The 12,272-nt window shown below is 45.5% G+C and overlaps 1 protein-coding gene across 1 annotated transcript in view; it reads left to right on the forward strand.

Moving 5' to 3' along the window:
- The window catches only part of LOC133343880 (transcription factor 12-like), a 175,356-nt gene that overhangs the window by 94,864 nt on the left and 68,220 nt on the right, over positions 1–12,272 (forward strand). Inside the window, 2 exon segments of the mRNA XM_061553846.1 lie at positions 1,848–1,983; positions 6,208–6,257. Of these exon segments, the coding sequence (XP_061409830.1) occupies positions 1,848–1,983; positions 6,208–6,257 (186 nt within the window).

Genomic DNA, 12,272 nt, shown 5'->3' on the forward strand with positions numbered 1-12,272 from the left:
AAAGCCTTGAGTTAGAATATCCCAAAAACAACTTTTACCAGTGACACCTTGATTTACCACTACATATAAATTACAGAGAAGACATATTTTGAAAAGTAAGCTATCAATAACTAGATGTTTTACCGTTACATTTTTATGAAACTTTTGAATCTAGAATATTATTCACATGTTATTTGCAGCGGCTTTTTCAGTATTGGTTCCAATTTCTAATTTAAGCCTAAATTAAGAAATAAGCATTAGAATTCTTCTTAAACCTAGTGCTAATGTTAACTCCAGCCATGACCTTATAGTCTTAACTTGAACATATCATCGCTGCTGCTGAACCTGTGCTAAAGACAAACGTAGACCGTGAGTTGGAAATGTTGGAGATGACCAGACGGGTTAAGCTGGTGCAGCCAGGGGCATGGATGAATAGGGGAGAGTCCATATGGTGTAGTATTTTTAGTTTGTTGTCCTTCCCGCTCCACACCTCCGTTTAGCTACGTACAGTGCAAAAGAAGTTCAACGTACACACATTGTGTAAAGGACAACAACAGACGGGGCAGTTTAACCAAATGGAGAGTGAGTAAAAGAAAGAGAGCGCAGAAGAGAGTGTTGAGCAGAGAGAGTGCAAACTCTTTGGGTGGCGTAAACTGTGTGTGGGCACGAGTGGGGCAAAGCAGGCCGTCTGAAACACGGGGAAAGGCACGCGTTGGGGGGGGGTGGGGAGATGGGCTGAGGGAGAGAAGAGGCCCTGGCGTGTTTGCCCAGACCCCGGGTCTGGCGGTGTCGCTTGCCGCTTTGCTGGAGGGGGGGGGGGTAGCCGACGCGGACGTGATTGTTTGTGACGTGCCTGCAGGGGTTGAAGCGGCCGGCGCAGCTGTTCACTTGACTGCCAGCCATTCTGGAGACTGACTGGTGTGACGCTCGCATGCGTGTGTGCGTGCGCGCTCGCTCGCTTGCTTCCTTAGCACGCACATGCGTGTGTGCGTGCGCGCTCGCTCGCTTGCTTCCTTAGCACGCACATGCGTGTGTCTTGCGTGTCTGCTGCTGCTGCTGCGGTGGTGGGTGGAGAAGGGCGTTTCGTTGGCACCGTTTTTCAATTCGTGCTCGGAGGGCCTGTAACGAGGCCGAGGAAAAGTGGCATATTTTGTTTTATTCAGGCAGCCACCTTCGAAAAACGATGTTTGTAAGACGTAACTCAAAATTTACTTGAAGATGTTTGGGAAACACTTCTCAAGCTATTATCTGTTGAGATGGTTATTGTTTTTTTACCGATGATGACTGGCTACAAACATCGTGTGGTGGATTGAGCCTATACATGTGTGTTACTGCTGAGAATTCTGTTCAGATTTGTCTTCTTGCAGGATGTTTAAGAATGATATAATTGCAAATATTGCACTGTCCTGATTTTATCCCTGTGATATATGGCATTATAGTGATTCGAAATTCTTATATTGATATGATAGATCACTGTATTGATTGTTTTATATAATACATCTACTGTCATAAGCCGATATGCAACCCTTTTGGAGCACCTATGAAGTGAATGTAGCTATCTAGCAATCTTTTTAACGCTCATAAATAAGTTAAGCTTATGCGTCAACACTCTTCTTACTATCCCTTTATTTGTGCGGCTATCTTAAACCTGTCAGATCGACTAAAGTGAAAGCGTGCGGACAGACAGCGCCACTAAGTGGCATTTAAGCTTCTAGATACTGCTTGTAGGAGCCGTTGCTGATAATGCACTTGACAGCGATTGTCATGATCACTGTAGCGACGGCGCCGGTGAAGGTTGTCTGTCAGCGGATGTATTGAAGCCGAGCTTGACGCGTCTGCTCGTTGTGTGTCCACGTCTCTCTTTGTAGCCTGGGATGCTGGGGTCGGAGCTGGGCATGACGAGCCCAGGGCCCATGTCTCCGCATGGAAAGCCAGGCTCCCCTTACTACCCGTTTGTCGCCACGAACCCCCGCCGGAGACCTCTGCCCGACTCTCCAGGCATCGGTAAGTACCGCGCGTGTTGCGCGCACTCACTCTGCGCGACGAGCAAGCTGCCGACTGGAAGCTACAAACTCGGGATGCATACACAGGGCACGCCGAACTCATTACGCACCAAGTGTTGGCCACAAATAAACCATCACACAAACTCCGGTCATCCTCGCAGCAGCGGCTGCTTTTGGATAAGCATCGAACAAAGACGGTCAACGCATCGCGTGCTTTCATAAGCGCTTCTGCAGCCGTCTGGAACACCATTCCAATATTGGGAAGCCACTTTTAAATCTAGATATGAAACTCATTTCTTCATAATTGATTTTTGTATTTAGTTTGTTCTTCTCCCACAACTGCAATTAGCACGGTTGGCTATGTACAGTGCGAAAAAAGTTAAGCATACATAAAAACACAAAACTAAACTACCACCACTCTGAAGTAGATCTCCTGTTTGGCCTTGAACTCTTGTGTGGCTAATACTATTAACAAGCACTTGTTAATGTTGGCATGGCACTTAAGTGGGCAGTGCAGCCAAGACCCATGGCTGGCTGTCTTTTTTTTCCCTCGCCATATTGCAGATGACCAGACCTGTACCAGGTACTTTCAGACCAACTAGTACAGTGAAGTATGATCAAGCAGCTCCCCCATGACTGATGTGGCTTTTTGGAGGCCATCATCCAGCAGTGGATTGACAAAGGGATGAATGTTATTATTCTTATGGGAAAAAAATTCTGACTAATAATTATTTCCTCGTGCACAGCTCTACGATTCACGCACGCAGAGGCTTTTGCACACAACCTGTGTGGGGGAGCATATTCTACCGAGCCAACCCGCACAATGGAAAAGGGCCAAAGTGGATGGGGGGCAGGGGTGGGGGGGCCACAAGAGCTCAGTATTTTTTATCCACATGCCGATTCACGGCATTCAGCACCTCGGTGGGTGGGGGTGGGGGCAGGCTCACAATCGTCAGTGGTGTGGGATGGATACGGAGGCCCACTCCACACTCTTCAGAATTTTAGAATCAGAATATTGATTCGTACTGGAGGCATCCGATGAACTATATAAAGCTCTTCTGTGGGGGCGGGAAATAACGTTACAACCACAAACAATGTAAGAACATGATAGTCGTCGAAAGTACAAGGAAGGTCAACAAATAACCCAAATACATACAAATCAACTAAACCATCCCCATCCTCCCAGACAAAGCCCACTGAGGTATTAACTTATTTTTCAGAAGCGACCTGGCCCCAAATAATAGCTCGCCAAAGTGGCCCTTCCTTTGGACATTTTTAGCAAGGTATGCAGACTACATTCTTAGCACCCCCCCCCCACCTCCCCATAAGCCAGTTTATGATCGTGGTTAAAGGTTAAATATCTGGAACATTTATCACAGGTTTCAATGGAACTTGATTTTGTCAAATCAGTAAAGGATGGGTTTATGAAGCACTAGATTACGTACTTTGCAGGCACGGTCAACTCAAGTGTCAATAATCAGATGTTTCGGCGAGAGCAATGTGCTTTAGCTTTATGGCCTTTGAGTATGGTACGAATTTCCTAGCAAGATTGGCTCGGTGACTTGAAATGTTGGGATGGATGTGACGACAAGATAGCATTGTAGATGCGCTTGAGATTGGGAGCCTGATGAGTGGCGCACATAAACCGATGGAGGAGAGCAGGCTGCTGAGACGGGCATTGGAATGGCACCAAGAGGTTGGCGACAGGAAGATAAGAGACCTTCAGCCAGATGGTGGGCATGGTGCTATTAGAGCCGTTCAAAGTGGTCAGGTGTTGACTGTGCAACAGTTGCTGTATGGTCTGACAGAAGGGAGGAAGTCATGATGAGGTATGTTGGCACCAGCGGCTTTCGCTGCGATGTCTTGACCTTGACTTTACAATGCTCTGTATATGGACACAGGTGTTTGTTTATTGATTTATTAATCCAGCTGGCCATGATTGGGCAAGGACATTGTCCACTTTTCGCCTGGGCAACCGGAGGGCACAGACTAGGTGTGTCCGCGTGTATACACGACAGGATGGCGATTGTGCTGCGTTGCCGTGGCTCTCGGCACCCCATTTGCCACTCGCATAGAGGATTGGGCTACGTGTGGAGCAATTTAGCACTTTGTGGGAAAACTCCATGCAATGCAGAATGGCTCTTGAGGTGGTTTCGGCCACTTGCACATACGCATGTGAATAGGTGTGTGTGTCAGGCAAAGCGCAGTCTGGATCAAACGGCACCGTTTTTTGGGGGTGGGGATTATGCCATTATCTTGTGACGCTGGCCCCTTTTCCCTCCCCCCCCAACCCTACTCTGGGATTGGTTTGCAGAGAGCTCAGCTCGGTATTCATAGTGAAATGGTGCCAAAATTTGCTTGGGAAAAGTGAGAAATGGTCTCTGTGGAAAGTGTCGGGCCCTTGATTGTGTCTGAGCAAAGGGATATTCTTTTTCACTCTCTGGTTTTAAATTGCAAAGGTCTCGATAGTATAAGGGAACCACGTATTTCCATTTTAAATGAACGCACACATTTTTGCCTGCCATTTATTGCCAATGATTTAATTATTTCAGTTCAGAGACCTTTATTCTCTTTAGTACCTGTCTGTCACCATGCCAGTCTCCTCCTAGTGCTCATCATAACCCACGTGGGCGAATGTTAAATTAGACGGTGGAGTCCCACTCGGTTACGCGACTTGCAAAACAGCCCAGTTTTTCAGAGTCGTGAGCTTGACTTGTGATGCCTCCTTATCGCCATATCGCACATCCAGGCTGTTTGTTTAATTCCCCTTCTGACTCGCATGCCTTGCTGAAAGAACCACGCTTGAGCTCAGTGTGCCGAATTTACATGCATAGCACGTGCAAACCATGCCACTTTGATCCCTCCTTTGCATTGACAATAATGCTATCTCTAAATTATCAGTCATGTAAATCCCTTGTTTAAAAATATTTCCAGAGGGCCAGTGTTATAATAGGCATGGTTGAAATTTTAATAGAGGTTGTTGTTTTTTTGTGGGGTGTTTTTTGTTACCCATTATCAGTCCGGCAGCACGGCTGATAATTTGATAAGCATACACATATTATAACGTACCATTTTGAACAACTCTCTACTGTCGTGGCAGAATGCCATTTTTAATAGTGCAGCTTGTATTTACTGGGCCCTCAGTCACCGTTGCATGAGGTTGGCAAGCCGCTATTGGCCGAGCGGTTTGCCTCTCATTACCGCCCTGTCGGTGTTGCCGCTGACTCATTGATGAGCCTCGGAAATCACTGGATGCGGAGTTTCGGGAAAGTATGGCTTGGACCCATTCCTGCTGGCCCACGACGCCATGCTGGGAGGCCCAATGTCGTGGCACAAGTTAATAACAACTGGCACCCTATTCTTCTACGGCCAAGGGGGACCTGAGACAGAGCCCACCAAACTCTTTCTGGTGGTGCTATTTTCGAACGCCATTGGCCAAGGCCGCACGTATTGCTGCAGAAAGGGCCTTTCAGAGGTTAATACTTGGTTCCTTTTAAAATCATCCATATTGCGTGTCATTGTTTTCAGCGATTGTCTATTTTCGTGCTGTGCTTGCTCGGCTCAGATGTTGAGACCGAAACGGGGAGGATTTTTCCACAATTCTGGCTGTTGCCTGATGAGGCTGGTGGTAATTACCGGCGACGTCGTATTCAAATTGTCAAGGTTGTGAGTTTTACTCTCCAACACATCGGTATGCTGAACTAGTAACTAATTGGTGTGTATTGTTTATGTGACAAACCTTACTAATTGGCTGTGTCAGGTGGTGGCGGGTTTAACGATATATTTAAATTTATGCCATCTAACCCAAAAAAAACTCATATGGAGGATATTGGTCGGCGAAAGCCTACGTGTTAAACTGATAGCAGTGTTTATTTTAGGCAGCTACATTGCCTGATTTATGGTGTATATTCTGCTGAGTCATGGTGCACGGTCACTGATTCAAGTAAGTCCACAGCTAGCCATTAATTGATTTGGGGAGTTTAAAAAAGCATCAACCTGCTGTAAAGTGGATATTAAAAGCGCCTATTGCATCATTCACAAAAGTGTGGGCAAATTCTAGTTAATATAGTTCAGAAATGGAAAATTCAAAAGCACAACTGCCCCTGCATATCTTGTTCTCACCATGTTTTCGTTACAAGAGATCATCTGAATGGCCTCATACATTAGAAATATACTTTGGAATTTAGTGCATTGTTTGAATGGAATTGTTTGCTCTCTGTTGCAGATGTTGCAAGTAAGAAGATCAGGAAGATTCCTCCAGGGTTACCATCCTCTGTAAGTGTTGCTTTTTCTCTTTATTATCACATGTAAATTTGTCTTATTTAAAAACAATTTGTAAAGGACTTAAAGACACGATGCCTTTGTAGGAAGCCGATGGAACTATGCACGTGTACATCTAGATTTAAAACGAATTTCTTTTGAACTGCTTTTTGTGTTTAGTTTGTCCTTCCTCCGCACCTCCGATTAGCACGGTTGGCTATGTACTGTGCGAAAGAAGTTCAACATACATGTATATACAAAGACATCCATACAAACTATTCCATGGTAGGTTGTTTGCATTTTGAAAAGCACTCCTTACTGGAGACTGGTCACAGGATGTAAGTGTGCACACATCGTTCAAGTCATGTGTGGATGAGCAGGTCCTCAATCTGTTGAGACCCGATCCTCCCCAGCCTGTGATCTCCATAAATACTTGGGTCCGCCCATCAACCTCCCGCCGACGAGTCTATGCTGCCGCCGCGATACCGCTGAGTGCACCGAGCCCGTCGCAGATGTTCCGGTGACATCTGCGAGACTTGCTTGATGAATGGAAGCCGCTGCCGCTTACGTGTGAGCGCGCACGTGTATGTGACAGTTTGATTCTGCATCTCTGGGAGGGTATGAAATGCAAAGCCTGGTATATAGGAAGTCGTTGGCCGAATCTCGACGCTGACGCCTGTATATTTTGGAGTTTGCATATTCTCCCTATGGTCGCTTGGATTTTTCTCCGGGTCCTCTGGTTGTTCCCTCTGCGTTTAAAAACATGCGTTTAGAGGATTTTGTTTGCTCTATAAAATTCTACATGATGTTAAGCCACTTGGTTAAGCTATCGTTTATCGCCAGGTCGCTTCTGAAAAAGAGCTCGATAGCTCAGTGTGCCTTACCTGGTAAGATAAAAAAAACTAGTTTATAGAAGCCGAGAGGGGCATCTGCACCTTGGTGAAGCTGCTCGCCCCTTCTTCTTGCCACGGGCATCGCGAGTACGATGAGGGGGGTGGGGGGGGGGTGACAGGCAGTATTGCGCATCACGGTCATGCGGGGTGGGGGGGGGGTGCCCGCACCGTGATGTTGCCCCACACCCTCTCGCCGGGGCGCCCCTCTCCAGCCTTTGCTACCGCCACTACCCTGGCATCGACCGGCGGCCTCCTCCCGCGAGGGGATGGGGGCCTGTCAGGCCCAATCTCCTCCTAGGGCCCGCTGTTTGATGTTTAATTAGTTATCATGTCGTGGAACAGGAGGACAGGCAGAGATTAATCGCCCGGAATCTGACGAGATTTACATTAATATTAATAATAATCCCCTGAGTGTGGGCTTGCGCTAGGGCTGCGAGGGGGTGGTGTCAGGATTCGGAATACGTAAGAGGCAGGCCTTAATGGCCTCTGTGGGCCGGTTGGTCCTTTAATATGTATATGAGGCTCCAGGCAGCTGTTACAGCATGGCAACCCGCAGTATTCTAGCACGTGCATACAGTAACAGCCACTAAACCTTGTTTAACCTTTGGTAATAGAGAATTAATTACAAGCGAAATTGCTGGAGGAGAATAATTGTCATGGCTTTGTTATATTAACTAACAGCCGAAATTTATTACCCATGCATGATCTTGGTGAAGATGCAAAGCTGAGCTTTATTAAGGGGTGGTTGGCAGGCAGATTTGTAAAATGTTATTCATTGTTAATGTCGAAACATTTAAATGTATTCATCTCCTTTAAACTACCCCCATCACATACATAGTGTGCACTGCTGTCATACATTTTGTACGTAGGCAAAAGGTTTTCATGAACCTAAAATACAATCTGCAAAAAAAATTACTTGGATGAAATCATACATTTCAATTGTACCTTGGTTGGAGCATTGATGCAGTGGTTCGCTTACTGCTACATAAACTCTACAACCAGAGTTTGATTCCTGGCCATGGCTAACATTGGTGTTGAGTGAAATCCGAACCAGTCCTGGCTCCCCCCCTTCAATCTGCTTTGACCAACATGGTGAAGTATGGTCATACAAATCTCCAGGATAGACATGTGTTAGCGAGCTCTTCATCTGGCAGTGGAATTTTTTTAAAGGCTTTCATGATATACACATTATTTTGTAACTTTAGTCAACGTATAGTTTGTTAAAAAACAACTATGTTTTTATCTTGCATTGTTGATTTAGTGGAGGTGATTTTAAATATAATATGAATTCAAGAAAAATACATGCAAATTAAAATTTTCAGGCCTTCTCAACAATGTCGAAACATATAATGTGACTCTATGCAAACTCGGCAGCACGTATTTCAAGGAAAAATGGTAATGCACTTTATTTAATGTGGCTTTATATTGAGGGAAATGAAACCATCAGCTATTGTTATTGTTAAATGTGCAGCTGCGCTAAACTTTACACAGATCTACAAACCATTGGCTCTGAAAATGAACAAAAATGCATAAAACATTAAATACCTTCTCTCAGGCATGGCACAGTCTTCCCTTCAATCACGCAGTGCGATAAAATATACAAATTAAAAATGGCCACTAAGGAACATTTTCTCATGCACAGAAATAACTTTGTATTTAAATTACACTTTATAGGTTATCTACTTCTTGAACGAAGTTATTAAATATTTAAAATAAAAGTGCTGCCGGGAACCGGTGGAGCGTGCACGCCTGTGTAAATGAGTATCGCTCGCAGATTCTTAGCCGAAGCTTGGCTCGTATTCCCCCGCAAGCATGCGCAGAATGCTCGCGTTGCGGTCGAGTGTCGGAAATCGAACTGCCGCTCCGCGCCTCGGCAAAGCGAGCTGCGGCGCGGAGGGGGTGGCAAGCCCCCGGCATCGTCGCTACACCGAATCGCTGCGAAAGGGTCCTCTGGGCCAGAATCAACGAGCAAGCGCGCACGCGGCTCTGCATCGCCGTGTGGGCCCCGTGCGCCGTTGTTGGCTCGTGAAGCGCGCGCTCGCTCGCATATTTGTTCAAGCATCGCGCAAGACGTTGTTGTTGTTGAGAGAGAGCTCCGGCGGAGATTGTGAGAACCAGCGGAGGGGAGAGTGCGGTTTAGTGTGCGGAGTGCTGTCGTGCCATTCCAAGCATACCCTTCCCAAACCTCAAATGGTGTTTGTTAAATGAGGGGAATTTAGGTTAATGTTTGGAGTATTTTATATATAATGTATGTGGTTTAGCGTGTGCGTGTAATTCCCCGTGCACAAGTGAACTCGACGGCGTGAACTTGTTTACTTTGGAGCATTCAACTGGAATCTGAAGAAATGTAGGCATATGTAGGTGTACACTGTGCATGCGTAAGTAATTGGGAAAATTTAGATTTTAAAAAAATATCTAAAATGTCATGCATTTTGTTCAGTTTTTCACATTAACATTACTAATATGTTTTAATCTTCAGCAATGTATTTTAATTGTGTAACTGAAGTGAACACATGATCTACCGATAATATCTGAAATAATTAAAGTGCAGAAATGGGAAAAGTGAATTGTGGCCCGTTCTTACGAGTGGCAGCAACAAGCACAGCTCCCGTCTCGTATTGTGCTGCTTAATGTCTAAAATCATTTCCAATTTGTGGGTCATTACCTTTCAGGTTTGTGAGAGAAAGAAAGTGTGGGTTTTTTCCAATGCCCCAAATATTACAATCGGTCTTTTGTTCAAATGACCACAAGGAAACTTGACCATGGGCACATCCTATGGACTCTAGCTCCCTCTACTGGTTAATGCCTTAACACAATGTAAGTGCTCAGTGCACGCTCTCGTGGCAGAGTGAAAACAACCAAATGTAGAATAAAACTTGATTTGAAGCTTTTGTGACTGCAGGAATTACTCTTTGGTTCTTTCCGTAAAGTCACGTAGAAAGAAAATAGTTACTTTACCGAAAGAACCAAAGAATAAATGTATAATAGTTATAAACTTTACATTTTCGTATTGTAAGTGATGTTGGCCTATATTTTTTGCTGGTTTTCTGTTGGCCATTGCGAGATGTAAATAGAAGGGTCCTGGTTCACAATCTCTCACTATCCGTTATTTGCACCTCCCACTGCGTCTCGTGTTATTATTGTCCGTAGCAGCACACTATCGCCGCATAGAAAACAGCCGAAGCTTTGTGTTGTCATTGCTCGCTGGAGACACCGAAGAAAAAAAACATTCTCTGAAGCAAAGACTTTCTTGACAATTCAAATCCATTCCCGTCAGCCGGATAATCCAGCGTAGATCTTCCAGCGGGTTGTTTTTTCTTTGCTTTGCGTGTCAGGTGTGGCCAGCGAAATGAATTGTAAATTGGCTGGAAAATGGACAGGCGGTAAAAATAATTAACTGTTGGGCGCACGTGATGTGTACACGCTGGGAAAGCTGGACCAGTTCTTATGATTAAGCAGGGTGGCATTCAGGCACCCCCCCCCCCCCCCCCCGAAAGCAGGTTTCTGTACGCAGGTGCACAGAGTAAAAAAAAGTCGTCCTCAAGTGAAATTTAAAAACAAACATCTGTCCTTGTGACTTCATGTGGTTGCGTGCCGATTCATAGCGATGCTGTTTCAAATAGTATATACTATGCATATAGTATGTTAAAATGTTTTGTTGTTGTCAAACCCATATGTTTTTTACACTCATTGATGTTAACTTTAAAAAAAATGTGCAATCGGTATCATTAATAGTATTAATCCAATATGAACATTTACTAAAAAATAGCGTGTTATATGTTTGAAATTGATACTTAATGTTACCATAGTGTGGAATGGTGGTGCAGTGATTATCACACCGCTATTCCTGGCCATGGCAAACATTAATGGCAACCGTTAAATGAACCGTCCTCAACCCCCCTTCACCAGTGGATCAATATTTATTTAATGTGCCAATACCACCCTCAATAAAGGAGGCCTCAGTGCACATTACAGCAAAACGGGGAAGGTGCAGGGGCATAGAGCAGCAACAGGAGTGGGGTGAAATGGAACTCGGCACGACCTTCGCGGCTATCGCAGAGTACTGACCAGCGTGGTAAAGTCTGGTCATAGAACCACCATGTTCACCACAGCATTTGGTGGGCTCTTTCATCCGGCAGTTGATTGACCAAGGGATGAACGTTGTGAATAGCTTTTAATTAAACCACAAATGGAGTTTAGGTGAATATGAAATTAAATGTGCTGAATGAACATTCTGTCCTCGTTCCCTTCACTTTCACTTCTCGCATATTTAGCTCATTCACTCCTCTGTGTCACTCGGATTTAAACAATTCATAATCAGAACGCGTGAAGGGAACATTGTGCACTTGAGCATATTTCACATAAAGAGCTCTATACGAGTGAAAGCGGATGATCATGGTTGTGTAAACTATGGCCTCTAAAACCCGAGAACACCATCAACCACCACGGTGATTATAACATTGTACATTTTGGCAAAAAAAGCAAGCAATCAAGCTAAATTGTTTTATCCATTTCAATTCACCGCAGAGCCTTACCCAAAAAAAAATGTTGAACTGTTGAGCGGCCAACTGGCACCGGGGGGGGGGGGGGGGGGGTGCTAAAATGCTTTGTGCATTTGTATCAAATGTTTACATGTAACATATACATGGGGCTTTGACCTTGCTGGGGGGGGCAGTGGGGAAATGGAGTGACTGGGGGGGGAGGGGTGTCCCGTCGGTCCCAATTTTGAGTGACAGTAGCCGTGTGTCGAGACTGAGCCACTGACCCTCTCTCTCTCTCTCTGCCTTCTCAATGGGCTTCCTCACAAAGACTGCTTTGTACCGAGTCATCCCTCCACCCTCCCTGGGGACATGTGCTGGCAGTGCTCTCTCTATGAAGCAGGGTTGGGGTACGGGGTGAGTGGATATGAAGGGGGTGGGGGGGGGGGCTCTGAGAGATGATGGTGAGGGGTTACGAATTGTAACTTAGAAGCCACGCGAGGGGGAAACGGGTTACGTGAATTGACGGTTGTGTTGTCAAGCGACTGGTTTGTCCGCTCACTGTATGCGTTACGAACGCGGCCAGCAGTGCGGAGCAGCAGTTGCTCATTCGCCGCGGATCTCCCTTGCAAACTCGCCGGTAACTGGCTAAACGGGGC

The sequence above is a fragment of the Lethenteron reissneri genome, chromosome 18 (genome assembly GCF_015708825.2).
Source record: "Lethenteron reissneri isolate LAM-NWPU_2019-01 chromosome 18, ASM1570882v1, whole genome shotgun sequence".
NCBI lineage: Eukaryota > Metazoa > Chordata > Hyperoartia > Petromyzontiformes > Petromyzontidae > Lethenteron > Lethenteron reissneri.